The sequence below is a fragment of the Pseudophryne corroboree genome, chromosome 6 (genome assembly GCF_028390025.1).
Source record: "Pseudophryne corroboree isolate aPseCor3 chromosome 6, aPseCor3.hap2, whole genome shotgun sequence".
Classification (NCBI taxonomy): Eukaryota; Metazoa; Chordata; class Amphibia; order Anura; family Myobatrachidae; genus Pseudophryne; species Pseudophryne corroboree.
The window spans coordinates 100,115,873-100,140,445 of NC_086449.1; the positions used below are offsets into that span (position 1 = coordinate 100,115,873).

The 24,573-nt window shown below is 46.0% G+C and overlaps 1 protein-coding gene and 1 long non-coding RNA gene across 5 annotated transcripts in view; one reads left to right on the plus strand and one right to left on the minus strand.

Annotated features, from left to right (window-relative positions):
• Nucleotides 1-24,573, minus strand: part of DDHD2 (DDHD domain containing 2) — a 252,721-nt gene that overhangs the window by 163,590 nt on the left and 64,558 nt on the right. For all 4 annotated transcript variants that reach the window (XM_063931530.1, XM_063931529.1, XM_063931532.1 and 1 more), the window contains 3 exons: nucleotides 15,012-15,132; nucleotides 2,603-2,692; nucleotides 1,809-1,950 (listed from right to left, as the gene is read on the minus strand). In XM_063931530.1, the coding sequence (XP_063787600.1) occupies nucleotides 1,809-1,950; nucleotides 2,603-2,692; nucleotides 15,012-15,132 (353 nt within the window). The remainder of the gene's footprint in view (nucleotides 1-1,808; nucleotides 1,951-2,602; nucleotides 2,693-15,011; nucleotides 15,133-24,573) is intronic.
• On the plus strand, nucleotides 672-22,794 carry LOC134936485 (uncharacterized). The gene is made up of 3 exons (XR_010180503.1): nucleotides 672-773; nucleotides 20,672-20,872; nucleotides 22,115-22,794. It is a non-coding gene; the product is annotated as an uncharacterized LOC134936485 (long non-coding RNA).

Here is a 24,573-nt window from a genome sequence, read left to right on the forward strand (position 1 = left end):
CTGTGCAGGGTAAATACTGGCTGCTTTATTTTTACACTGCAATTTAGATTTCAGTTTGAACACACCCCACCCAAATCGAACTCTCTCTGCACGTTATATCTGCCCCCCCTGCAGTGCACATGGTTTTGCCCAACTGCTAACAAATTTGCTGCTGCGTTCAGGTCTGAATTACCCCCATTGTTCATCCTCAGAGCACATAGAAGATATACTATGGCAATCATCACTAAAACATAATACAGTGAGTGGGAAGTGGCTAAAATACCGCTAGTCGGGATTCCGGCGGTCACAATGCTGACGCCGGAAACCCGACTATCGGTGAAATGCCGCCACCGGAATATCGGTGACACAGACTATTCTCCCTCTGTGGGTGTCCATGACAACCATAGAGGGAGAATATAACCTGTGGCGAGCGCAGCGAGCCACCGTGCCCGCAGTGTGGTGAGCACAGCGAGCCCGCAAGGAGCTTTCTAGGGCTCGCCCCGCTGTCGGCATTCTGGCGGATGGGATTCCGCTGTCGGCATTTCATACTGAAGTGAGTGACCTGATTATTTGATCTTAATTTAAATAAAGTCAGCTATAGCAAATTAGAAAATCCAATAATAGCTTCATTATAAAAACATAACGACATGACTATGTTTACAGTTAAATTCCTTCCTCTGTGATTACAGGATCTGCTAGAACAAATTTGCAGTCTTCCGGTATGAGTAACCAGTGTTCAAGCAAGTGTGAAATGTCATAGATGAAGCAGTATTGTAGCCATGCTGTCTATGATGGTGAGTGCTCACGTACTGTATATGAAGCTAAAATCTGTGAAAAATAAAAATAAAATTATATATATATATATATATATATATATATATATATATATATATATATATATATAGTGGCATTTAAAACAACAACAACTGAGTGCCGGGCGGGGAAAAGCCAATCAAAGTGTAGAATGCCGCCTTCATGCACCACCCAATCGGTGCAGGTGACGCCACAGAACTGTAGCGTGCGCTCCCATGGTTCCCGGTGACAGCCTATTAGAGTGAAGGAAACTTTCACAATAGTCCAAATAAACAGCAAAAATACATACAACCACAAGGTGGCAGCAACAGCACATACATGGCCATCAATTAAGACGCTTTACCAGAATAAAACAGTTCTAATGAGTGTTTTATAGCTTAAGTATTACTATTGTATTCTGGTAAAGCATCTATGGATACCACACTATCAACACAGAGCCGCTTGACAGAAGATCCATAGGGTCGCCGTAAGTCGGCAGCAACTTGATGACACTTAACAACAACAAAGCGTCTTAACTGATGCCCAATTATGTGCTGTTGCTACCACCTTGTGGTTGTTTGTATTTTTGCTGTTTATTTGTACTTGCAGTGAAAGCTTCCTTCATCTCAGTCAGATCAGACTTTCTAAAATTCACCAAATTCACCAGATTTTCTAAAATTCACCAAACTGCTTAATCAGAAGGAACCCTGTAGGTATAGAGTCTCTTAATCTATTATGGATTTTATTATAACAACCAAACTGTGAAGTGCATTATTCTTTAGTCAGGGTCCTGATTTTACAGTATCTGCAACATTTGTGCTGTTATTTATAACAGTAGAAACAAACATGCTGTATGTACTCTGAGACAAAGGTACACAAGTCTTGCTTGTTTCAGCTGGCGCCTCTAAGGGATGAAAGCTAAATGAGTAGGAATCCTGGGCGTAAATCCGCCAAGGCACTAGAGTGTAAGGATCGGACGGAGGCCAAAGTCTAACTGAATCAGCCCCAGTGTAGAAGACTCTTTAACATGCACATACTTGTCTACTCCAGTAGCATCAGCATGCAGTGCGCTGTGCCAGTTCACAGGGAGGAATTCAACCCGACCAATCTGGTCTTGTTCATGAGCTTTCTTGAAGTGAGCATGAAGCAGATTCAAGGATACAAACCGGAAATCATTGACTGGGGAAAAGAAAAATAAATTAGACTTCGCTGACAGATTCACGCATGCTGATGGTCAGGAGCAATGCTAGGGAGATCACAGCTCGCAGCTTTCTTTCCCCAAGTCATAATAATAATAATAACTTTATTTATATAGCGCTCTTTCTCCAATAGGACTCAAGGCACTAAACAAATACATAGCATAAAATAGTACAGAAAATAATGAAGTACAGAACAGCTTTTCATGAAATACAGAAGCATGGAGATACTAAAGTGACATTATGGAAATGCTTGAGTAAACAGGAAAGTCTTGAGTCTACTTTTGAAGGCTTCTATAGTTGGGGCCTCTCGCACTGTGCGGGGAAGTGAGTTCCATAGAGTCGGAGCCGCATGACTAAATGCTCGACCCCCAGATGAATTACGGGAGATTCTAGGTACTGCTAAAAGTCCTTCATCTACAGATCGCAGTAATCGAGTGGGGCAGTATGGGGTCAGTAGCTGCTTCAGGTACCTTGGGCCCTGGTCATGTAATGCTTTGAAACTCAGTAAGCCAATCTTGAAGACGATTCGCCATCTTACAGGCAGCCAGTGAAGGGAGTAGAGTATGGGTGTTATGTGGCTAGAACGGGGCTGGTTGGTTAACATAGTAAACATAATAGTAGACATAACCTACCACACTGCACAATGCTTCGAAACTGAAGGTCACAGGCAGGTCCGATACCATGGACCATAAAGACTAAATGATCAATCTGGGCTGGCTCCCCTGAAAACACATAAAAAGCACATAAGAAGGGCGCACTGCAAAAAGAGAAGAAAAAAAAAAAAAAAAAGATTCCTCTACTGATGTTAAATCCTTTTCTTGGAGTAAAGGATTCATTATTAATGAATAATAATTTAATAATTGTGAAAGCAAGCCTAACAGTGGTTAATAAATGGTGTAAGGATAAGGAAGGAGGATTTCAACTCCCATAATTAATTTTTATTTTTTTAAAGCCTGTGAACTGAACAGGATTGCTGGCTAATCTTCATGGCAATCAAAATGACTTCTTAGTCAGCTGAGTAGACAGACAATAAAAAAAAAAGAAAAAAGAAAAGAATATACAGTAAGGTCCAGTTACTTTTTCATTGACTTGCCACAATCTATGTTCCCCTATTGCAGAGAGCGAAACATAAAAAACCCCAGGATTTTAATACCTACCGGTAAATCCTTTTCTCCTAGTCCGTAGAGGATGCTGGGGTTTCAGTACCATGGGGTACAGATGGCTCCGCAGGAGCCATGGGCACCTCAAGACTTCTCAAGGGTGTGAACTGGCTCCTCCCACTATGCCCCTCCTCCAGACCTCAGTACAGGAACTGTGCCCAGGGAGACGGACATTTCGAGGAAAGGATTTACTTTTTAAATTAATGGTGAGATTCATACCAGCTCACACCTCAACCATGCTGCAGAACATGGCATTCAACATAACACATGCCAACGGGCATGAACAAATGCAGCAACATGCTGAAAAATAATCATAACACAACACTTGTGTAACTACAAACTAATAACTGCAGGTAAAGTACGCACTGGGTCGTGCATCCTCTACGGACTAGGAGAAAAGGATTTACCGGTAGGTATTAAAATCCTGTTTTTTCATACGTTCTAGAGGATGCTGGGGTCCACTTCAGTACCATGGGGTCTATACCTAAGCTCCAGGGTATCCGTTCACATGGTCGACCATGTTATGGTCGACAGTCATTAGGTCGACCGCTATTGGTCGACATTGACATGGTCGACATGGACACATGACAATGGTCGACACATGAAAATGGTCGACACGTGAAAAGGTCGACATGAGTTTTTTTACTTTTTTTTCTTTTGGGGAACTTTTCCATACTTTACGATCCACATGGACTACGATTGGAACGGTAAAGTGTGCCGAGCGAAGCGGTAGCGGAGCGAAGGCACCATGCCCGAAGCATGGCGAGCGAAGCGAGCCATGCGAGGGGACGCGGTGCACTAATTGGGGTTCCCAGTCACTTTACGCAAAAAACGACACCAAAAAAAGTTAAAAAAACTCATGTCGACCTTTTCATATGTCGACCATGTGTCCATGTCGACCATGTCAATGTCGACCAATAGTGGTCGACCTAATGACTGTCGACCATAACATGGTCGACCATTCATACCGGAACCAGCTCCAGTACGGGCGGGAGAGTGCGGATGACCCTGCAGCACCGATTGACAAAACTTGAGGTCCTCATCGGCAAAGGTGTCAAACTTGTAAAATTTAGCAAACGTGTTTGACCCTTACCAAGCAGCCGCTCGGCAAAGCTGTAATGCCGAGACCCCCCGGGCATCCGCCCAGGATGAGCCCACCTTTCTAGTAGAATGGGCATTTACCGACTTCCGTATCGGCAATCCTGCTGTGGAATGAGCGTGCTGAATCATCCCTCTGATCCAGCGCGCAATGGTCTGCTTAAAAGCAGGACACCCAACCTAGTTGGGAGCATACAGGATAAACAGAGCCTCTGTTTTCCGTATCCTAGCTGTTCTTGTGACATAAATTTTCAAAGCTCTAACCACCATCAAGAGACTTTGACGCAGTGAAGGTGTCAGTAGCCACCGGCACCACAATAGGTTGGCATATATGGAAAGATGAAACCACCTTTGGAAGAAATTGTTGGCAAGTTCTCAACTCTGCCCTATCTTCATGGAAGACCAGGTAAGGACTCTTGTGAGACAAGGCTCCCAATTCAGACACCCGCCTTGCGGACGCCAAGGCCAAGAGCATCACCACTTTCCAAGTGAGAAACTTCAATTCTATCTCCTGCAGAGGTTCAAACCAATCTGATTGAAGGAACTGCAACACCACATTAAGGTCCCATGGTGCCACTGGAGGCACAAATGGAGGTTGGATGTGCAGTACCCCTTTCACGAACGTCTGACTTCTGGAAGGGAGGCCAATTGTTTTTGAAAGAAACTGACAAGGCCAAAATCTGAACCTTGATTGAACCCAATCTTAGACGCGCATCCACACCTGCCTGCAGAAAATGGAGAAAACGTCCTAACTGAAACTCTTCCGTAGGAGCCTTCTTGGATTCACACCAAGACACATATTTTCTCCAAATACGGTGGTAATGTTTAGACGTTACTCCTTTCCTGGCCTGAACAAGAGTGGGAATGACTTCCTTGGGATTACCCTTTCGGGCTAGGATCCGGCGCTCAACAGCATGCCGTCAAACGTAGCCGCGGTAATTCTTGCTACACGCACGGCCCCTGCTGCCGCAGATCCTCGCGAGGAGGAAGAGGCCGAGGATCTTCTATGAGCAACTCCTGAAGATCTGGATACCAAGCCCTCCTTGGCCAGTCTGGGGCTATGAGGATTGTTCGAACCCTTGTTCTTCTTATTATTTTGAGAACTTTTGGTATTAGTGGAAGAGGAGGGAAAGCATATACCGACCGAAACACCCACTGGGTTATCAGTGCATCCACTGCTATTGCTTGAGGGTCTCTCGATCTGGAACAATATCTCTGAAGCTTCTTGTTGAGACGAGATGCCATCATGTCTACTCGAGGAACTCTCCAAAGACTTGTCACCTCTGCGAAGACTACTTGGTGGAGGCCCCACTCTCCTGGATGGAGATCGTGTCTACTGAGGAAGTCTGCTTCCCGGTTGTCCACTCCCGGAATGAAAATTGCTGACATAGCTTTTGCATGTCTTTCTGCCCAGAGGAGGATCTTTGTCACCTCTGCCATTGCTGCTCTGCTTTTCGTTCCGCCCTAACTGTTTATGTACGCGACTGCTGTTACATTGTCCAACTGGATCTGCACGGGTTGATCTTGAAGAAGATGCACCACTTGTAGAAGGCCGTTGTAAATGTCTCTCAATTCCAGAACGCTTATGTGAAGATAGGTTTCCTGACTTGACCATTTTCCTTGGAAACTTTTTCCCTGTGTGACTGCTCCCCAGCCTCGGAGACTTGCATCCATGGTTACTAGGACCCAGTCCTGAATCCCGAACCTACGTCCCCATAATAGGTGAGAACTGTGCGGCCACCACAGGAGTGAAATCCTGGCTTTGGAGGACAGGTTTATCTTCTGGTGCATGTGTAGGTGGGATCCGGACCACTTGTCCAACAGGTCCCACTGGAATACTCTGGCATGGAATCGGCCAAACTGTATGGCCTCGTAGGCCGCTACCATCTTTCCCAACAACCGAATGCATTGATGGATCGACACTCTTGTTGGTTTCAAAACTTGTTTGACCATTCTCTGGATCTCCAGAGCTTTTTCCACCGGAAGAAATACCCTCTGAACTTCTGTGTCCAGTATCATCCCCAGAAAGTACAATCTTGTCGTCGGTTCCAACTGCGACTTTGGAAAATTCATGATCCAACCGTGTTGTTGGAGTACTGACAGGGAGAGTGCAATGTTCTGCACCAACCGTTGCTTGGATCTCGTTTTTATCAGGAGATCTTCCGGGTAAGGGATTATATGGACTCCTTGTTGTCGAAGGAGGACCATCATCTCCGCCATCACCTTGGTGAACACCCTCGGTGCCGTGGAGAGTCCGAACGGCAACGTCTGGAACTGGTAATGGCAATCCTGTATTGCGAATCTCAGATAAGCTTGATGTGGAGGATAAATGGGAACATGTAAGTAGGCATCTTTTATGTCCACCGACACCATGACATCTCCTTACTCCAGACTGGAAATCACTGCCCTCAGAGATTCCATCTTGAACTTGAACCTTTTCAGGTAGAGATTCAGAGATTTCAGGTTTAAATTTGGTCTGACCGAGCCGTCCGGCTTCGAAACTACGAAGAGGCTTGAATAAAAACCTTCTTCCTGCTGTGACAAGGGTACCAGGACAATGACCTGATCCTGACATAATTTTTGAATTGCAGCCGTTACTACTCCTCTGTCTGGAAGAGAAGCTGGCAAGGTCGATTTGAAAAATCGGCATGGGGGGACGTCTTGAAACTCCAGCTTGTAACCATGGGACACTATTTGCAAGACTCATGGGTCCAGGCCAGATCGAGCCCAGATCTGACTGAAAAGTTTCAGACGTGCTCCCACCCCAACGTCATGCTGCAGATTTGGCAGAAGCAGGGGTGGACTTCTGCTCCTGCGATCCTGGAGACGCTGTGGACTTTTTCCCTCTTCCCCTCCCTCTACCTGCAAAGAAGAGGGTACCTTTGGCATTTTTGTATTTGTTGGGCCGAAAGGACTGCATCTGAGACTGATGTGTCTTTTTCGCCGGTGCAGGAGCATAAGGCAACAATGTCGACTTACCTGCGGTAGCCGCAGAGACCAACGCATCCAGCCCATCTCCAAACAAGTCCTCACCTTTATACGGGAGAGCCTCCAAATTTCTTTTGGAATCTGCGTCAGCATTCCACTGGCGAATCCACAACGCCCTCCGAGCCAAGACTGCCATGGTAGCGGCTTTTGAACCCAAGAGCCCAATATCTTTCATGGCTTCTAGCATGTATGCAGCAGCGTCTTTGATATGACCTAACTTTAGGAGTATCTCGTCTCTATCTATCATGTCAATTTCAGATGACAAGTTATCTGACCATTTTTCGATAGTACTACTCACCCACGCACAAGCAATAGTGGGCCTGAGCAGTGTACCATTGGCCACATAAATAGATTTTAACGTAGTCTCCAACTTGCGGTCTGCCGGCTCCTTTAGTGAAGCCGTCCCAGGTGCAGGGAGAATCACCTTTTTTGTTAACCGTGACAGGACACTGTCTAACACCGGGGGTGACTCCCACCTTTTCCTGTCCTCTGCCGGGAAAGGATAAGCAACCTGATTCCTTTTGGGAATCTGAAATTTCTTTTCAGGGTTTGCCCAAACTCCCTCAAAAAGAGTGTTCAGCTCGTGAGAAGGAGGGAAAGTAACATTAATTTTCTTTCCTTTATAAAAATAAGCTTTCTCCTGAGGTACAGGAGAGGCTTCCGTAACTTCCAAGAGCTCGCTTTCTCCTGAGGTACAGGAGAGGCTTCCGTAACTTCCAAGAGCTCCTTTATAGCAACAATCATGTATTGAATGCTTTTTGCCAATTTAGGATCTATTTCCCTGGAATCATTAGTGTCGACACAGGAATCAGAGTCCGTGTCGGTATCAGTTTGTACTATCTGTGCAAATGGTCCTTTATGTGACCCAGAGGGGTCGCCTGTGGACGAAAAAGCAGAACTATGAAAAATCACATCTTCCACTGATTTTCTCCAGTTTTCTGCATGAGACTCAGACTTATCCAATCTCTTACTGATATGATACACACTATCACGTAATTCTTTCACCCATTCAGGCTCGTGGTGTACAACTCTGTGTCCCTAAAATGGCTCCCTCAGGGGAAGAGCTCCCTGCCTCAGACATGTCACACACGTGCACAACCACACCACAGACACTCCGGGACTTATAGGGGACAGACCCACAGTAAAATCTGTCAGAAGGACACAGATAGGATTTGCCAGTTCAAAACCCAGCGCCAGTGATAAATATTCTGTGAAACACAAAATGCCCACAGACCTGTAGCGCTTTTATAATGATAATTTCACACTATAGCACCAAATTACACCGTGCCCCCCATGTTTTGCACCCTGATACTTGGTTCAGAAGTGGAGGAGGACCAGCGTTCTTCTCTGCAGCTTGGTAGGAGATAAAATAAGATTTTACTTACCGATAAATCTATTTCTCGGAGTCCGTAGTGGATGCTGGGGTTCCTGAAAGGACCATGGGGAATAGCGGCTCCGCAGGAGACAGGGCACAAAAAGTAAAGCTTTTCCGATCAGGTGGTGTGCACTGGCTCCTCCCCCTATGACCCTCCTCCAGACTCCAGTTAGGTACTGTGCCCGGACGAGCGTACACAATAAGGGAGGATTTTGAATCCCGGGTAAGACTCATACCAGCCACACCAATCACACCGTACAACTTGTGATCTAAACCCAGTTAACAGTATGATAACAGCGGAGCCTCTGAAAGATGGCTTCCTTTAACAATAACCCGAATTAGTTAACAATAACTATGTACAACTTATGCAGATAATCCGCACTTGGGATGGGCGCCCAGCATCCACTACGGACTCCGAGAAATAGATTTATCGGTAAGTAAAATCTTATTTTCTCTATCGTCCTAGTGGATGCTGGGGTTCCTGAAAGGACCATGGGGATTATACCAAAGCTCCCAAACGGGCGGGAGAGTGCGGATGACTCTGCAGCACCGAATGAGAGAACTCCAGGTCCTCCTTAGCCAGAGTATCAAATTTGTAAAATTTTACAAACGTGTTCTCCCCTGACCACGTAGCTGCTCGGCAAAGTTGTAATGCCGAGACCCCTCGGGCAGCCGCCCAAGATGAGCCCACCTTCCTTGTGGAGTGGGCCTTTACAGATTTAGGCTGTGGCAAGCCTGCCACAGAATGTGCAAGTTGGATTGTGCTACAGATCCAACGAGCAATCGTCTGCTTAGACGCAGGAGCACCCATCTTGTTGGGTGCATACAATATAAACAACGAGTCAGATTTTCTGACTCCAGCTGTCCTTGCAATATATATTTTTAATGCTCTGACAACGTCCAGTAACTTGGAGTCCTCCAAGTCACTTGTAGCCGCAGGCACTACAATAGGCTGGTTCAGATGAAATGCTGACACCACCTTAGGGAGAAAATGCGGACGAGTCCGCAGTTCTGCCCTGTCCGAATGGAAAATCAGATATGGGCTTTTGTAAGATAAAGCTGCCAATTCTGACACTCTCCTGGCAGAAGCCAGGGCTAGAAGCATGGTCACTTTCCATGTGAGATATTTCAAATCCACCTTTTTTAGTGGTTCAAACCAATGAGATTTTAGGAAGTCCAAAACCACATTTAGATCCCACGGTGCCACTGGAGGCACCACAGGAGGCTGAATATGCAGCACTCCCTTAACAAAGGTCTGGACTTCAGGGACTGAAGCCAATTCTTTTTGAAAGAAAATCGACAGGGCCGAAATTTGAACCTTAATAGATCCCAATTTGAGACCCATTGACAATCCTGATTGCAGGAAATGTAGGAATCGACCCAGTTGAAATTCCTCCGTCGGAGCACTCCGATCTTCGCACCACGCAACATATTTTCGCCAAATTCGGTGATAATGTTGCACGGTTACTTCCTTCCTTGCTTTAATCAAAGTAGGAATGACTTCTTCCGGCATGCCTCTTTCCTTTAGGATCCGGCGTTCAACCGCCATGCCGTCAAACGCAGCCGCGGTAAGTCTTGAAACAGACAGGGACCCTGCTGAAGCAAGTCCCTCCTTAGAGGTAGAGGCCACGGATCTTCCGTGATCATCTCTTGAAGTTCCGGGTACCAAGTCCTCCTTGGCCAATCCGGAACCACTAGTATCGTTCTTACGCCTCTTTGCCGTATAATTCTCAATACTTTTGGTATGAGAGGCAGAGGAGGAAACACATACACCGACTGGTACACCCAAGGCGTTACCAGCGCGTCCACAGCTATTGCCTGCGGATCTCTTGACCTGGCGCAATACCTGTCCAGTTTTTTGTTGAGGCGAGACGCCATCATGTCCACCATTGGTCTTTCCCAACGGGTTACCAGCATGTGGAAGACTTCTGGATGAAGTCCCCACTCTCCCGGGTGAAGATCGTGTCTGCTGAGGAAGTCTGCTTCCCAGTTGTCCACTCCCGGGATGAACACTGCTGACAGTGCTATCACATGATTCTCTGCCCAGCGAAGAATCCTTGCAGCTTCTGCCATTGCCCTCCTGCTTCTTGTGCCGCCCTGTCTGTTCACATGGGCGACTGCCGTGATGTTGTCCGACTGGATCAATACCGGTTTTCCCTGAAGCAGAGGTTCTGCCTGGTTTAGAGCATTGTATATTGCTCTTAGTTCCAGAATGTTTATGTGAAGAGACGTTTCCAGGCTCGTCCATACTCCCTGGAAGTTTCTTCCTTGTGTGACTGCTCCCCAGCCTCTCAGGCTGGCGTCCGTGGTCACCAGGATCCAATCCTGTATTCCGAATCTGCGGCCCTCCAATAGATGAGCACTCTGCAACCACCACAGAAGAGACACCCTTGTCCTTGGAGACAGGGTTATCCGTAGGTGCATCTGAAGATGCGACCCTGACCATTTGTCCAACAGATCCCTTTGGAAAATTCTTGCGTGGAATCTGCCGAATGGAATCGCTTCGTAAGAAGCCACCATTTTTCCCAGGACTCTTGTGCATTGATGTACAGACACCTTTCCTGGTTTTAGGAGGTTCCTGACAAGCTCGGATAACTCCTTGGCTTTTTCCTCCGGGAGAAAAACCTTTTTCTGAACCGTGTCCAGAATCATCCCTAGGAACAGCAGACGAGTTGTCGGCATTAACTGGGATTTTGGAATATTCAGAATCCACCCGTGCTGTTTTAGCACTTCTTGAGACAGTGCTAATCCCATCTCTAGCTGTTCTCTGGACCTCGCCCTTATTAGGAGATCGTCCAAGTATGGGATAATTAATACGCCTTTTCTTCGAAGAAGAATCATCATCTCGGCCATTACCTTTGTAAAGATCCGAGGTGCCGTGGACAATCCGAACGGCAGCGTCTGAAACTGATAGTGACAGTTTTGTACAACGAACCTGAGGTACCCCTGGTGTGAGGGGTAAAGTGGAACGTGGAGATACGCATCCTTGATGTCCAAGGATACCATAAAGTCCCCCTCTTCCAGGTTCGCTATCACTGCTCTGAGTGACTCCATTTTGAACTTGAACTTCTTTATGTACAGGTTCAAGGACTTCAGATTTAGAATAGGCCTTACCGAGCCATCCGGCTTCGGTACCACAAAAAGAGTGGAATAATACCCCTTCCCTTGTTGCAGAAGAGGTACCTTGACTATCACCTGCTGAGAGTACAGCTTGTGAATGGCTTCCAACACCGTCTCCCTTTCGGAGGGGGACGTTGGTAAAGCAGACCTCAGGAAACGGCGAGGTGGATCTGTCTCTAATTCCAACCTGTATCCCTGAGATATTATCTGCAGGATCCAGGGATCTACTTGCGAGTGAGCCCACTGCGCGCTGTAATTTTTGAGACGACCGCCCACCGTCCCCGAGTCCGCTTGAGAAGCCCCAGCGTCATGCTGAGGCTTTTGTAGAAGCCGGGGAGGGCTTCTGATCCTGGGAAGGAGCTGCGTGTTGCTGTCTCTTCCCTCGACCTTTGCCTCGTGGCAAATATGAATAGCCCTTTGCTCTCTTATTTTTAAAGGAACGAAAGGGCTGCGGTTGAAAAGTCGGTGCCTTTTTCTGTTGGGGAGTGACTTGAGGTAGAAAGGTGGATTTCCCGGCTGTAGCCGTGGCCACCAAATCTGATAGACCGACTCCAAATAACTCCTCCCCCTTATACGGCAAAACTTCCATATGCCGTTTTGAATCCGCATCGCCTGTCCACTGTCGCGTCCATAAAGCTCTTCTGGCCGAAATGGACATAGCACTTACCCGTGATGCCAGTGTGCATATATCCCTCTGTGCATCACGCATATAAAGAAATGCATCCTTTATTTGTTCTAACGACAGTAAAATATTGTCCCTGTCCAGGGTATCAATATTTTCAATCAGGGATTCTGACCAAACTACCCCCGCACTGCCCATCCAGGCAGTTGCTACAGCTGGTCGTAGTATAACACCTGCATGTGTGTATATACTTTTTTGGATATTTTCCATCCTCCTATCTGATGGATCTTTAAGTGCGGCCGTCTCAGGAGAGGGTAACGCCACTTGTTTTGATAAGCGTGTTAGCGCCTTGTCCACCCTAGGAGGTGTTTCCCAGCGCTCCCTAACCTCTGGCGGGAAAGGGTATAATGCCAATAATTTATTTGAAATTATCAGCTTTTTATCAGGGGCAACCCACGCTTCATTACACACGTCATTTAGTTCTTCTGATTCAGGAAAAACTATAGGTAGTTTTTTCATACCCCACATAATACCCTGTTTAGTGGTACCTGTAGTATCAGCTAAATGTAACGCCTCCTTCATTGCCAAAATCATATAACGTGTGGCCCTACTGGAAAATACGGTTGATTCGTCACCGTCACCACTAGAGTCATCGCCTGTGTCTGGGTCTGTGTCGACCGACTGAGGCAAAGGGCGTTTCACAGCCCCTGACGGTGTTTGAGTCGCCTGGACAGGCACTAATTGATTGTCCGGCCGTCTCATGTCGTCAAACGACTGCTTTAGCGTGTTGACACTATCCCGTAGTTCCATAAATAAAGGCATCCATTCTGGTGTCGACCCCCTAGGAGGTGACATCCCCATATTTGGCAATTGCTCCGCCTCCACACCAATATCGTCCTCATACATGTCGACACACACGTACCGACACACAGCAGACACACAGGGAATGCTCCTAATGAAGACAGGACCCACTAGCCCTTTGGGGAGACAGAGGGAGAGTTTGCCAGCACACACCAAAAGCGCTATATATATATCAGGGATAGCCTTATAATAAGTGCTCCCCTATAGCTGCTTTGTTATATAAAAATATCGCCATAAATTTGCCCCCCCTCTCTGTTTTACCCTGTTTCTGTAGTGCAGTGCAGGGGAGAGACCTGGGAGCCGTCCTGACCAGCGGAGCTGTGAGAGGAAATGGCGCCGTGTGCTGAGGAGATAGGCCCCGCCCCTTTTCCGGCGGGCTCGTCTCCCGCTATTTTGAGAAATCAGGCAGGGGTTAAATATCTCCATATAGCCTCTAGGGCTATATGTGAGGTATTTTTAGCCTTTATAGGTACTATTTTGCCTCCCAGGGCGCCCCCCTCCCAGCGCCCTGCACCCTCAGTGACTGCCGTGTGAAGTGTGCTGAGAGGAAAATGGCGCACAGCTGCAGTGCTGTGCGCTACCTTTAGAAGACTGCAGGAGTCTTCAGCCGCCGATTCTGGACCTCTTCTGTCTTCAGCATCTGCAAGGGGGCCGGCGGCGCGGCTCCGGTGACCATCCAGGCTGTACCTGTGATCGTCCCTCTGGAGCTTGATGTCCAGTAGCCAAGAAGCCAATCCATCCTGCACGCAGGTGAGTTGACTCCTTCTCCCCTCAGTCCCTCGCTGCAGTGATCCTGTTGCCAGCAGGAATCACTGTAACATAAAAAACCTAGCTAAACTTTCTCTAAGCAGCTCTTTAGGAGAGCCACCTAGATTGCACCCTTCTCGGCCGGGCACAAAAATCTAACTGGAGTCTGGAGGAGGGTCATAGGGGGAGGAGCCAGTGCACACCACCTGATCGGAAAAGCTTTACTTTTTGTGCCCTGTCTCCTGCGGAGCCGCTATTCCCCATGGTCCTTTCAGGAACCCCAGCATCCACTAGGACGATAGAGAAAATGGCACTGAGCAGTGTGCTGGCTGCCTGAGGAGGAAGCCCCGCCCCCATAATGGCGCGTTTCCCCTCAGATCTTTCAATACTAATATTTATACTGGCAGGGGTAGGACTGTGCCTCAGCAACTTATGTCCCTGTATCTGCCAGTTTTGAGTAGGTTTCATGCTTCCCAGGGCGCCCCCCCACCACACCCTGCTGTGCCTGTGTTACCGGGTAGCATGGCGCGCAGCGTTCCCGCCCGTTGCGTGGCACCTTTCAGCCGTCACGATGAAGATCCTTCTTCTTATACACTCATCTGTCTTCTGGCTCTGTAAGGGGGGTGACGGCGGGCTGTGGGAGTGAGCACATAGCTGCAGCTAGCGTTCAGTACCCTTCAGGAGATAATGTCCTGTCAGCCAGAAGCAGAGCCACGGAACTATTCAGGAAGTTGGTTCCTACTTCTGCCCCCTAAGTCCCACGAAGCAGGGAGACTGTTGCCAGCAGTCCTCCCTGAAAATAAAAAACCTAACAAAGTCTTTCAGAGAAGAGTGCATCCAGTCTGCCTGGCCACATTTTCTAAACTGAGGTCTGGAGGAGAGGCATAGAGGGAGGAGCCAGTTCACACCCTTGAGAAGTCTTGAGGTGCCCATTGCTCCTGCGGAGCCATCTGTACCCCATGGTACTGAAGTGGACCCCAGCTTCCTCTAGGACGTATGAGAAAAGGATATATTAAGCACAGGAGGCAATTCATAGGTGACACCCCCACGTATTGTGTGTGGCTCATTACCTGGAAGTATTTCCACAGAGATATTTTCAACCCCTCTCTTCACTGTTCTGGGACGACCCTGCTCACTTGGTGTTGCTCCCCACTCATCTGGTATTCCTGTTGGTTGGTAATGAACCATAAGCTGCGAAAACAACAAGAGGGGCAATGAGAATTTTAGATATAAGCATCAATACATAATCGTATTGCTTAATATCTGTAGTCTATAATACAGCTGCAGAGGTCATATTTATAGATAGATAGATAGATAGATAGATAGATAGATAGATAGATAGATAGATAGATAGATAGATAGATAGATAGATAGATAGATAGATAGATAGATAGATAGATAGTAGAAAGCAGGCGGCACTCAAGCAGACTCATAGGTGAAAAAAGGTGGTTAGTTTAATCCGACATGTTTCGGGGAAATCCCCGTCCTCAGGGCCTAACTAGCCAAAGTGAACTACACAAACAATATAAATACACATGGACAGATATAAAACGTGATTAAACAATTATACTCACCTGTTCAACGGCGCCGAACGCCCGCTCGTGGATCCGGCCACCCTCCGCGTCGCCTACTGCTGACGTCAGTTGCAGGCCGCGCCGCCAGCCGATCTCCATGGAAACCCCCGGAGACGTCAGCGCGCAGCCCTGCCGCCCGCCTCTCAGGGGGGACGCGTACTCGTGTATCCAACCACCGCTGAGCGTCGTGCCGCGTCACAGGTGTCTCATAGCAACCTAATATAAACAATAATAAACAATAAAGAATAAACAATAGAGAAAACAAGGTGAATAAAGAAAATGACAAATTATGAACACTGATCAAACAATACACATATACAATGGATATAACCAATCCTATCTAGTGAAGTATATTAACCCCTATACTTTAATATACTTCACTAGATAGGATTGGTTATATCCATTGTATAGGTGTATTGTTTGATCAGTGTTAATTTATGTCATTTTCTTTATTCACCTTGTTTTCTCTATTGTTTATTCTTTATTGTTTATTGTTTATATTAGGTTGCTATGAGACACGTGTGACGCGGCACGACGCTCAGCAGTGGTTGGATACATGAGTATGCGTCCCCCCTGAGAGGCGGGCGGCAGGGCTGCGCACTGACGTCTCCGGGGGGTTTCCATGGAGATCGGCTGGCGGCGCGGCCTGCAACTGACGTCAGCAGGAGGCGACGCGGAGGATGGCCGGATCCACGAGCGGGCATTCGGCGCCGTTGAACAGGTGAGTATAATTGTTTAATCACGTTTTGTATCTGTCCATGTGTATTTATATTGTTTGTGTAGTTCACTTTGGCTAGTTAGGCCCTGAGGACGGGGATTTCCCCGAAACATGTTGGATTAAACTAACCACCTTTTTTCACCTATGAGTCTGCTTGAGTGCCGCCTGCTTTCTACTATCTACATTGAGAAAGAGTTCACCTTCTCGAGAAGGGCACCGCAGCCAGTTACACAGAGTGAAGGGAGTGCCGGGACTTCTGCTTGGAGATATATATATATATATATATATATATATATACATACATACATACATACATACATACATACAGCAAATCCTAGCATGCAGCGGCACTCAGGGACAGACTCATGGATATTTAAAGCAAACTGTGTTTAATCCATTCTGGTGCAAATAAAAACCATCCAACGTTTTGGGGTGCTAACACCCCTTTGTCAAGGTGAACGAGTAAGAAGTCCCAATTGCAGGTTTACAAGAGGGACTTGATTAAGTTCAAAAAGACCAAACAGGCCAAAGTTGACGCGGACTATGAACTTAACACAGCATACCAATGGACTTATCCTGCTACAGGATCCGATTTCAGAAAACCATTCTTCAGACGTAACAGGAGACCAGGAGGGAGACAAATGGACTCTTCAACCGAGTTCAATTCATCTACCAGCGATAACGACAGAGGTGGTTACGATGCAGTTCCCCACGGACAGACGGACCCTTTAGGGGTGACCGCGCGGGTTCATTATACTCGCGGAAGTGCAAATACACAAGACGTGGCGGCCAAAACAAAAGGCAGGGGACGTGGAAACAAACAGACCACGAAGAAACATTAATTGTTAATTTATCATCCTACGAATTATCCCCTGCAGAGACTGCTGTTTTATCCAAGGGATTATCTTTCGTACCTACCACCAAATTTAATCCGCTCGAGTGGAGTGTGGAACAACACAGACTACACCGACAGTTGAAGTTGAATGAATTTTACAGCAAACGCAATATACCCACCACTGTATTAATTCAGGATCATTCTACTCCTGATCTACCTGCCCAGCTGATGAAATTGGTTCCCAAGTCATCTTTTGAACCACAATCGTCCAACCCCTCAATAAAGACATTCGTGCGTTTATTACATGATGACGTCAATACGAGCACTTTAAGTCGACCTCCGCATCGTCATAATTTATCTTCTACGGAACAATCAGCCTTAGCGGATTTGGCTAGCAATAAAGATTTGATTTTTCGCCCAGCAGACAAGGGGGGTGCCCTGGTGATCCAGGACTTGGTGAACTATAAGAAACAGGTTGCTCTCCATCTGGATGACTCCCAGACTTACCGACGACTCTCTGAAGATCCTACTAAACTATTTAAAGGAGAATTATCTACCATTCTCAAACAGGCGGTGGACAATGGGACTATTACAGAACAACTAAGTAAAGCCTTATTACCTGCATTCCCGTTAGTCCCCCTGTTTTATTCTATACCAAAGATACACAAGTCGCTTACTGACCCCCCGGGCAGACCTATAATTGCTGCCCGTGGCAGTCTTACACAACCTCTGTCAGTTTATTTAGATGCGACATTACAACCACTTATAAGGAAACACCCGAAATATTTGCTGGACACATCATCACTTTTAGTGAAACTACTAGCTCTTCCAGTCTTATCTTCTGATGTCACTATGTTTTCAATTGACGTAGTCAGCCTGTACACCGTCATCCCCCATGCTATGGGCTTGATGGCGTTGAGACGGTTTATGAATGATCAAACGTCTTATGATGGTCCCGATGTTTCTTTTCTAGTGGAGATTCTTCAATTTATTTTGACCAAAATTTTTTTTCTTTACAATGGGGCATTCTATCTGCAATTGATTGGGTGTGCTATGGGGGCGGCAGTAGCCCCCTCATACGCTAACATCTTCATGTTCGACGTTGAACAAGACATATTTTTTTCTGACCCCTCAATTGCTGATAGAACTCTCTTTTTCTGCCGCTATATAGATGACCTGCTCATTTTTTGGCGTGGGGACAGCTGTGATTTGGTCAGGCACCTTGAATCACATAACTCTAGTACCAGCCCAGTAAAATTCACTTTTTCTTTCAGTACTACTGATATTCATTTTTTGGACGTGGCTATCTCCATTGCTGATGGCATTATTTCAACTAACCTTTATTCAAAACCTACTGACCGCAACAATTTGCTTTTGGCTAATAGTTGTCATCCTGTATCATTAATTAAAGGGCTCCCTTACTCGCAGTTCATTCGAATAAGGCGTATAACCTCCGATATTAAGCAAGCAGAGACCCAGATCGATGTATTACTTAATACATTTCTGAAGCGTGGGTACGATTTTGCCAAGTTACAACTAACTAAAGCCAAGGTTTTAAATATGGACAGAATGTCCTTATTGCAATCTAACACTAAACCTAAGAAGAGCACTCTGCCCTGGGTTACTCAGTATACATCAGTCAGCCCTGGCATTAAGATAACAGCTAAAAATTTATGGCCCATCATTAAATCGGACCCAGGCTGTGGTCTTTTAGACACACACTTGTTGTCTTGCTATAAGCGGGGACGTAACATTCGTGACGACCTTGTTAAAGCAGACATAACAGAGCCCACCCCCGGCATCTATCGTGGTAAAACAGGTTGCATCAGATGTACATGTGTAACCTGTAAGTACCTGATTCCAGGTGATACTTTTTATCACCCGCATAGCGGCAAATCATTACTTATTAAACATAGACTTACATGTAATTCAACTTTTACTGTTTATCAAATCATCTGTCCGTGTGGCCTATCTTATATAGGCAAGACGGAACGTCCATTTAAGGAACGGATGGCAGCACACCGCTCTGCCATCAAAGCTGCATTATTTACGGGTAAGAGTGATCAGCCTGTCGCGAGACATTTCGCTAAGGCTGCACATAACCTTACCACGTTGAAGTACAGAATGATTGACCACGTCCCACACTCTATACGTGGGGGCAACCGTGGTCTCAAACTATTACAATGCGAGGATCGCTGGATTTTCTGTCTAGGGACCTTGGCTCCTAAGGGCCTAAACGAGCATTCGGGCATTAGTACATTGGCCTTACACGGTTGATTTACAATTATGTTCTCAATATTCTTTTCTGCTATTCTGTCATTTATTTTCAGGTTTTGCTTTACTTTTTATTAGGTAACATAGCGCTTTAACGTATCTTCATTTATCGTTATGCCCTGTATGCCTGGTCTAGATATTTACGTATTCATATTTGTGCATATATAGGGCGGGCTTGCACATTTGTGATTTCTCTGTACAGTGTTTAGTATTCAGTTGTTTGCTGATAAGTTGCACTGTTGCTATGGCATTTCTTGTTGCCAGGTCGCGTATTACAGCACCTTATCGGTATAATGTCATGTTTCTATTATGATCCTAGGAATCAGCCTGAACTTTAGGTGCATCGGCAATTCTGTGTCTGGTTATTATATTGTTTTGTTGTCCGTCTCCTTGGTTACGGGTTCATCTGACACACGTCTAATGACGCGTCTTTCGGCGCGCCATGACGTCATTGATCATGCGCGGCTGCCGGGTGTGCAGTCCCGCTGCGGCGCGCGGCTCTACACGTGGTAGTATGGGTATCTAAGGTCAGATCTTTGTATTGTATGTTGTTACCTGATGAAAATGCCACTTTGAATAAACGGCATTGAAACGTTGTTATCTATTTACTGTCAAAATCCTTGGAGTGCCGCACCACCAGCTTGCTATATATATATATATATATATATATATATATACACACATATATATATATATATATATATATATATATATATATATATATATATATATACATACATACTGCAACAAACCTGTGGCACGCCATTTTAAAAAAGCTCATCATCCACTGACCTCCTTGAAATATAAGCTCATCGACCATGTCCCCCTTGATGTCAGAGGAGGAGACAGGAAGAGGCGGTTGAGTCAATGTGAGTCCAAATGGATTTACATTCTTGACACGATAGCTCCAAGGGGTCTCAATGAAAAGATCTCTTGGAGTATATTTTTATGAAACATAACGATAGATTAAGTAGAGATAACTCCATCTGTCTCAGTAGCATAAAATTTAATTAGAGTCCTTCAGATAGTTATGCTAGTGGTCCTTTGTAAGAATAGGATGATTCCAAAAAGTTGTAGGTACACCTTAGTCGTAAGCACACGGTAGACTTAATATATGAATAAATAAGAGAATATACATACTTTTAGTATACATTAGCAGCAAAGAGACGTTTTGGATTAACCACGACATTGATTATATCTCTGGTACTGTTTTTAATTTTTACACTGTTGCTATGTATTTGAGCACTATCACTGTTTATATCACCAACTTTTCCACAGTAATCCATATATATTTTTCACCCGGTTTAATGTTTTGTTTTCACTGTATAGATATGCTCATGCACATTCTTGTAGTAACCGCATGGGGGGGCGCACGCCGATAGGCAGTGGGAGAGCCGCGGCGGTTGCTATGGAGACCTAGTTGCCAGCCGGACGGGCGCCAGGGTGACGTCAGTTTCGGAAGTACGTCACTTTTGCCGGACGGGAGGACGACGGACGCCAGCACCTGCGGACATCTGCATCTTATAAAAGGTATGTCATTAACTTCGGTTTGTAATGCTTTGTATTCATCACTTTGCACTATTGTAAAGCGTCCTGGCGAAAAGGCCCGAGGGCCTTGAAACGTTGACGACCTGACATGAATTTTCACTAAATAATTTTTCTTATTGGAATATTGGAGTGCCGCCCTTTTTTCTTATTCGTAAGAATTGAGTAAATATATATATATATATATATATATATATATATATATAGAGAGAGAGAGAGAGAGAGAGAGAGCGCTCTAGAGTTCTATCTCTCCAATGAGAGGCACTCGATATCCTGGCTGTCGGGATCCCGACAACTATTCTCCCTCTCGGGGTGCCCACGACACCCCCCTGGAGGGAGAATAAATAGCATGGTGCCACCATGCCCACAGCGTGGCGAGCACAGCGAGACCGCAAGGGGCTGCCGGCATTCCGGCGGTCGGGATCCTGGGCGGGTATATCGTAGTACACGCCTCTCCAATAACCCATCCTACTTCTCAAGCCCTAGAACTGTAAGGGACCAATGCCCAATATTTCTTAAGGTCCATACACACTAGGCGATTTTGAGCTCAAAGTAGCTCACTTTTGGCGTTTTGAGCTACTTTGAGCTCAAAATCTCCTAGTGTGTATGGACTTGAGATGAGCGGTGAGCGCTAATGTGTGCTCCCACATCAACACTGGCCGCCGCTGTCCGTCGGCCTGTTTTACTACTGTGGAAAGTGGTTCACCCCCATGAAAATCTGTGATTTTGCGGAAAGCAATTTTCACATCATCGCTCAGCATACACACTGGGCAAAAACGCCCAGTGTGTATGCACCATTACTCACCCAAAGGAGTGCGTATGTCATTAGTCTCCCCGTCCTACAGGCAAGGGAAAGCGGAGATCTGTAGTATTCTACAGCTGCTAATGTGGCTAAGTGTAAGGCAACTGCAGATGTCCTTTCACCTCTCACTGACATCCTATCTGGGGGACAGTGGAATAGAATGGGTTGGTAGAGGGTGATGTTTTAGGAACAGGAACAGATGTAAATGTATTTGCAGGCTGCCTCCTCCACCTCTACACACCTTAAGTTTAACTATGTCAATGTTTTTTTTTTTGTGCCCAAGGAATGGGCACAGTTAGTCTAAGGGCTGTAATCTATGCCTTAGATTTCTAGATACTGGTAGAACCTGATGTTGCTATGGTTTCCATGTTCAAACGTAACAAAAGAGAACTGCAGTACTTTTTCCATTGCTTCTCACCTTACAGATTCCTGGGAGGAGCTTGGAAGAAGCTAAATTTGCAATATCAAATTCCGAAGAAATTCAATTCTTCATATCTGTTTTTAGATGAGGATTTGGGTTAAGAAGAATAATTCACCTCAGGTGGCAAAAACCACTACCATCACCATTCCTGATTCAATGTCCATAAAGGATAGCTCTGATAGGAAATGTCACGGGATCATTAAATAAATCTGAGTCCCTACTGGGGCGTCTGTCCTGCTACACCAACCTCGTCAGTATTGTGGTGAAGCTTCCGTGGTGACTGGCCATCTGACCACATTTCCTCAGTCAGGGCCCATATTTTCGACAGTACACAGCTCTTTAGGCCTTTATAGCATGGTTTTTGAAGGCATGATCCTCAATGTTAAGGGCTTTGAACAGGTAAATCAGACCAGGATTAAGGTCAGGAAACCAGCATCTATAGTGAATTACCACGTTTGGAAGAGTTACATTTGCTGTGTGAAAGAACGTGGATCCACACATCTTTGTTCAAGCTCAATCTTATGCTTTTCCATATTTTTCCAATGCAAGCTGGCCATCATCCCTGAACTTGACAAGTGACAAAGCAGTTGGGACTTCGATGGATCACAGCGGCTACACGATAAGCGCCTCAACTGGTGCAACACTGTGGAGCAGTTATGCATGGCAGACCCCTGGTCATTCTGTTTCGCCAAGTGCTATAAATGTAATGGTTATGTAGCCAAAGACATCAGTTTTGGGTGTAAGCTTTTGCATGCAACCATAGTGGAGCCTACTCACCCTTAGTGGGCATCTTTGGAACATAGCAAACAGAAAATAAATTTGTGTAATCCCTGGTGCGCAGTGAATGCAGCCTTAACAAATTCTGTACTTATAGGGTGCCTCCCTCACCCCAAATGAACATAGACAGTACAAAAGAATAATACACAATTCGTATAGGCGCCTTCAATCTAACCCTCAATAATGATTAAAAATCATATTTAAATGATTAGTTACGTTCCTGTGTTGCACAGATCAGCAGGCACGTCGCTAGATCTTTCAGTTGCTTCTCCTTTAAGTAGCTCCTCAGCACATCAAGCTGAGCAACGAATCCGCCGGCGGGAGCGGCAGCACCACTACTACTATCAAGTACGGTGTGTAGTTTTGGAATAATATAAACCAAAAAAAGCTCCCATTGGGAGAATTCTTTTATGAGGATTTTGTTTGTCATTTTATTGGGACCATTGTTGTGGTCATTATTAAATTACGTATTACACTAGATTCTGGCACCTTTTTATCTTTCATGACCGCTACTATTGAGAACTTGATGTGCTGAGGAGCTACTTAAAGGAGAAGCAACTGAAAGATCTAGTGACACGGCGTTAACGCACCGGTTGGGGGGGCGTGGTCCGGACAACAGAGGCGTGTCTGAACAGTTTGTGGGGCAGGTTGCAGCGCTGCGTGACGTCACACGCACCTGCTGCAAGCCTAAACATGGCGGGTAGCCGTCTGCCTTCGTAGCTAGGCTGCGTAGGCAGGGGACTACCCTAATCATGCGAGCACATGTTAGCCGGAGGCAGGACCAGGCATGCAGGGGGAAGGGGGAGGAGAATTGCCCTGTGCTGGGCGTCCCCCCGCATGCTGGTGTAAAGAGCTGTAGTTGTGCGATTTTTTTTCACAACTACAACTCATGCTGAATTAGGCCCTTTGTACAGATAATGTAACGATGGGCTTATTAGAGTGGAAACTGATGACGCCAGGATAAAGTGATGCACAGGGGGAGGACAGAGCTCACAAATAAGTTTAAGTCTGCACTTTTGCCTGCTCCTAGGACGGAATCATCTACACCAGGGCCCTCATTCCGAGTTGTTCGCTCGCAAGGCGAATTTAGCAGAGTTACACACGCTAAGCCGCCGCCTACTGGGAGTGAATCTTAGCTTCTTAAAATTGCGAACGATGTATTCGCAATATTGCGATTACAAACTACTTAGCAGTTTCAGAGTAGCTTCAGACTTACTCGGCATCTGCGATCAGTTCAGTGCTTGTCGTTCCTGTTTTGACGTCATAAACACACCCAGCGTTCGCCCAGACACTCCTCCGTTTCTCCAGCCACTCCCGCGTTTTTTCCGGAAACGGTAGCGTTTTTATCCACACGCCCATAAAACGCTGTGTTTCCGCCAAGTAACACCCATTTCCTGTCAATCACACTACGATCGCCGGAGCGAAGAAAAAGCCGTGAGTAAAAAAACTATCTTCATAGCAAAATTACTTGGCGCAGTCGCAGTGCGAACATTGCGCATGCGTACTAAGCAGAAAAACGCTGCGATGCGAAGAAAATTACCGAGCGAACGACTCGGAATGAGGGCCCATATTTTATTCCAGTGTACAATGATGGATTAAGAGAAACGGATTTAAGCAAGTACCAAAAATCTTACTTTCAAAATCATACAATATATTGTGTTAGCTATTGAGAAGTTGATGCAACAG